General features: G+C 41.4%; 1 protein-coding gene across 1 annotated transcript; it reads left to right on the plus strand.

Annotated features, from left to right (window-relative positions):
- Positions 1–1456: 1456 nt before the first annotated feature.
- On the plus strand, positions 1457–2243 carry LOC137953919 (uncharacterized). Its single transcript, XM_068801474.1, has one exon. The coding sequence runs from the start codon at positions 1566–1568 to the stop codon at positions 2061–2063; it is 498 nt and encodes a 165-aa protein (XP_068657575.1). The 5' UTR covers positions 1457–1565; the 3' UTR covers positions 2064–2243.
- The last annotated feature ends 1216 nt before the right edge of the window (positions 2244–3459 follow it).

Genomic DNA, 3459 nt, shown 5'->3' on the forward strand with positions numbered 1-3459 from the left:
AGAGCAAAGAGCTTTTTATTTTGGCTGTTCACGACAGAACCTCTTGGGGTGGGGGTGGGTGGAAATCATTGGTTGCTGCTGTTGTCTTCAGCAACTCGATTTGGTTGTTCCAGGAGCCTCTTTTGGGATAGAAATTATTTACAAGGGAGACGAATATCCTTGAAATTAATGACATACAATTTCAATTGTCGGCTAAATTAAAAATTAGATCTACCTCATTTAAATAGATTTAGGTTTTCATTTTTTACTTTATTGTAAAAGGTATATATTTGAAACAAAAGAAAAATAACAAGAATTAAAGTTTCTTGGTCTAGTAGCTAAATTTCTCACCTAATTCAATCTCTATTTACTAGCTTGATTAATGTTTTAGATAAGTTGATAAATGGTTTAAAAAATTTCTTGGTTGGCTACAGGGGTTGTATCGAACTGAGTCGGTTCACGAGCGGCTCGAGCTCTGCTTAGTTCGATTCAGTTAATCTGGATCTCAGATCAAGCTCATTTAAGTTAATGAGTTGAGCTCGACTAAACCATGGTTCAGTTCGAAAGCTCGCGAGCCGGCTCGTTATCTCAACGAGGGCCCGGTAGCACAGAGCGGGAGGTGTTTCGTCTTTCTCTCGACTTCTAGGGAATCAGGGGGAATAGGGAAACAGTGTTCGACAATTTTCTTCCTCTTCGATTTCTTCCTCCCCCCGTCTGTCATCGCCGATCCTTATCATTGGCGAGCCTTTCCCGCAACTTTCTCTCCTTCTTCTCTATCATCTAAAACCATTTTTCTTAAATTTTTTATCTATCTTGATGATCTGGTTTTCCAGTCCTTGAATCAGAACGATGTGATTGAGTACAAATGGACAAAATTAACATTGTTTTTCAAATGAATGTTTTTGTGTTTGATAATTGAATAAAGTTTATTAAAAATTATGAAACTTTTATGAATAATTTTATACATAGTATATAGATAATTTTATGTAGGGTTAATAGATATACGTTATGCGTAATTTTATGTAAAATGTAAGCATAATTTTATATATAATTTATTTGACATGTATTTTATGCAAAATTTTAAATGTAGGTTGAAGTTTGAACTCAACTCGAGCTCGAGCTTGAACTCGATTACAATTATTGGGCTCGAACTCGATTACAATTTTAGGTTCGAGGCTACTGACTTGAGTTCAAAATATTTAAATCAAGTTCTAACTAGATCCCCTACCAAGAGTCCCATCTCCCGTAAAGTTGAGCAAAATGTTAGGGTAAAAAAGACAATGCAGAACCAATATACAACTGTCTTGAGTATATGACAGGTTGGTTTCGCACTGCTCCTTTTGTCTATGAGCGCCTCGAAAGACGACAATTTCTGAAGTGGCGACAAAATACTAACTACGTCATAAAGCTCCCCTCTTCGTCTCCTCCTCCTATAAATTCTCCTCAGAATCTCCCCCCAGGCTCCAGCTACGACGACACGGCGGAGAAGAGAAGAAAAGCGAAAAACGGGAAAAACAGAAAGAAGAAAAAAAGAGAAAAATCTCGCTGCTTCTTCTCTCGGGCGACACACCGGTGATAGATCCGCAATGGGTATCTGCCACTCGTGCGATTCGACCGCTATCGCGACGGCCAAGCTCATCCTCCAGGACGGGAAACTCCAGGAGTTCTCGTACCCGGTGAAAGTCTCGTACGTCTTGCAGAGGAACCCATCCTGCTTCATCTGCAATTCCGACGAGATGGACTTCGACGAATTTGTGTCGGCGATCGGCGGCGACGAGGAGCTGCAGCCGGGGCAGCTCTACTTCGCCCTGCCGCTCAGCTGGCTGAGGCATCCGCTGCAGGCGGAGGAAATGGCGGCATTGGCAGTGAAAGCCAGCTCCGCGTTGAGGAAGAGCGGCGGCGGAGGAGGATCGCCCTGCGCCTGTCGTAGGAAGACTGCCGTTGTTCCGGCTATTGCTTGCCGAAGAGAAATTGGCTCGCAGCGGGCTGGCGCTGTTAATTTGGTGAAGACGAGGAATGACGCTCGATGCAGAAATGGCAGAGGACGTAATTTCGATGCCAAGTTGAGTGCAATTGCGGAATAGGAAGACATTCGTACAGACCAGATGGCTTTTTCTCCATTTTTTCTTTTTTTATGCGAGAAGAAATTGGCTGTAAATATAGAAATTTTGGGAGATCCCAAGGAACTTGCAGAAACAAAATACCTGAAAATACAATTTTTTTTTCTCCTTTTCTTTACTCTCCGGAAAGACCCTTCTTTTTCATTATAGTTACGAACTATCAGCCACCCTTCCGTATACGTGAATGTGGACCGAAGTTACGAAACCGCATCTGTTCCATTTTCTTGTATTCAACTAAGAAAACTACGGATTCTCGTTTCATCTACTCTTCTCTTTCACCGTTTGGCCGAGCATGAGACCAGAAGATACGCTAGAGAAATCCAGTAGAGCCCGAATCGATCAAGACGACAAAATCGGAGAAGAAGAAAAAAAACAGAAAAACAGACTACGGCAATGCTCGCCGGAGGATATCACGAGAGGTGGAAGGGGCGTTAAAGTAAATTCCTTGCGTTTCCATTGTGGTTACGCGGCAGCAGAAATCGAATGCGTAGTCTGCGAGCGAGACAGCTGTAAGCGCAGAATCCGTAAGGGGAATCCAATGGCGTCTATCTCTCTCTATTCACTGTAACTGTGTAAAACCCAGGATCATTCAAGTAAAAGCTTAATGGACAGTTGAGCAATGATGGACGCTGAGAAGGTTTGATGGTTGACGTTCAATTAATGTGGACGGGAATGGAATGATAGAGCAAAGTACCACGAATGAACCAGGAGGTAAATGGACGAAATGAACAGTCTTTGAACAGCTAATGTTGTACGACTGAGGAAGAACGAAAATGGGTTAGAAATAAACGAGAAGGAAACTAAAAACAAAAACAACATGTTTCTGTATTCTTCCATGCAAAGGTTGCTTACCAGGAAACCAGTCAGCTTTTCTGGCAGTGTTTACTTGATCAAATATTTTGAAATGTATGCTCTGAGTTAATAAAAACAAACTGGGTTTTACAGATCGTAAACGATCGATACTGTGGTAAATGATAAATCCATTCTTCGATAAGGTATTACTGAGCGGCTGGTGAGCTGAATTTAGTGCTGCATTGTCACCCTTTTGTCTGAAAAATCTCTGGGCTCTACCACTAGGATCGTCTTGGCATTTGTGGTATGAAAGTAGCATGATAAGAAGTCCGTTAAGCAGATTCTGAGAGATGGGTTCCAGGATTCTTTCTTTATTAAGTTTGAGAAACACACTTTTACGATTCAATCGTTACGAATTGTTTTCTCTTGAACATCTCTGAAGACTTCATAAGGTTTACAGAGACGATTTCTTTAAAATGCAGCTGGCAACAATGTTTCTTAAATATAGTTTACACTCAAACCCAGTTCAAAACAGCAACTAGTTTAGGTCAAGTGGTCTTAAAATGAA

Source organism: Aristolochia californica, unplaced genomic scaffold, assembly GCF_029961685.1.
Source record: "Aristolochia californica isolate CCGP_79_NKW_82.1479 unplaced genomic scaffold, dmAriCali1.0.hap1 SCAF_16, whole genome shotgun sequence".
NCBI classification, from domain to species: Eukaryota; Viridiplantae; Streptophyta; class Magnoliopsida; order Piperales; family Aristolochiaceae; genus Aristolochia; species Aristolochia californica.

Excerpts from the sequence above, each read along its gene's own strand:
- LOC137953919 (XM_068801474.1), top strand. The coding sequence starts at position 1,566 with ATGGGTATCTGCCACTCGTGCGATTCGACCGCTATCGCGACGGCCAAG.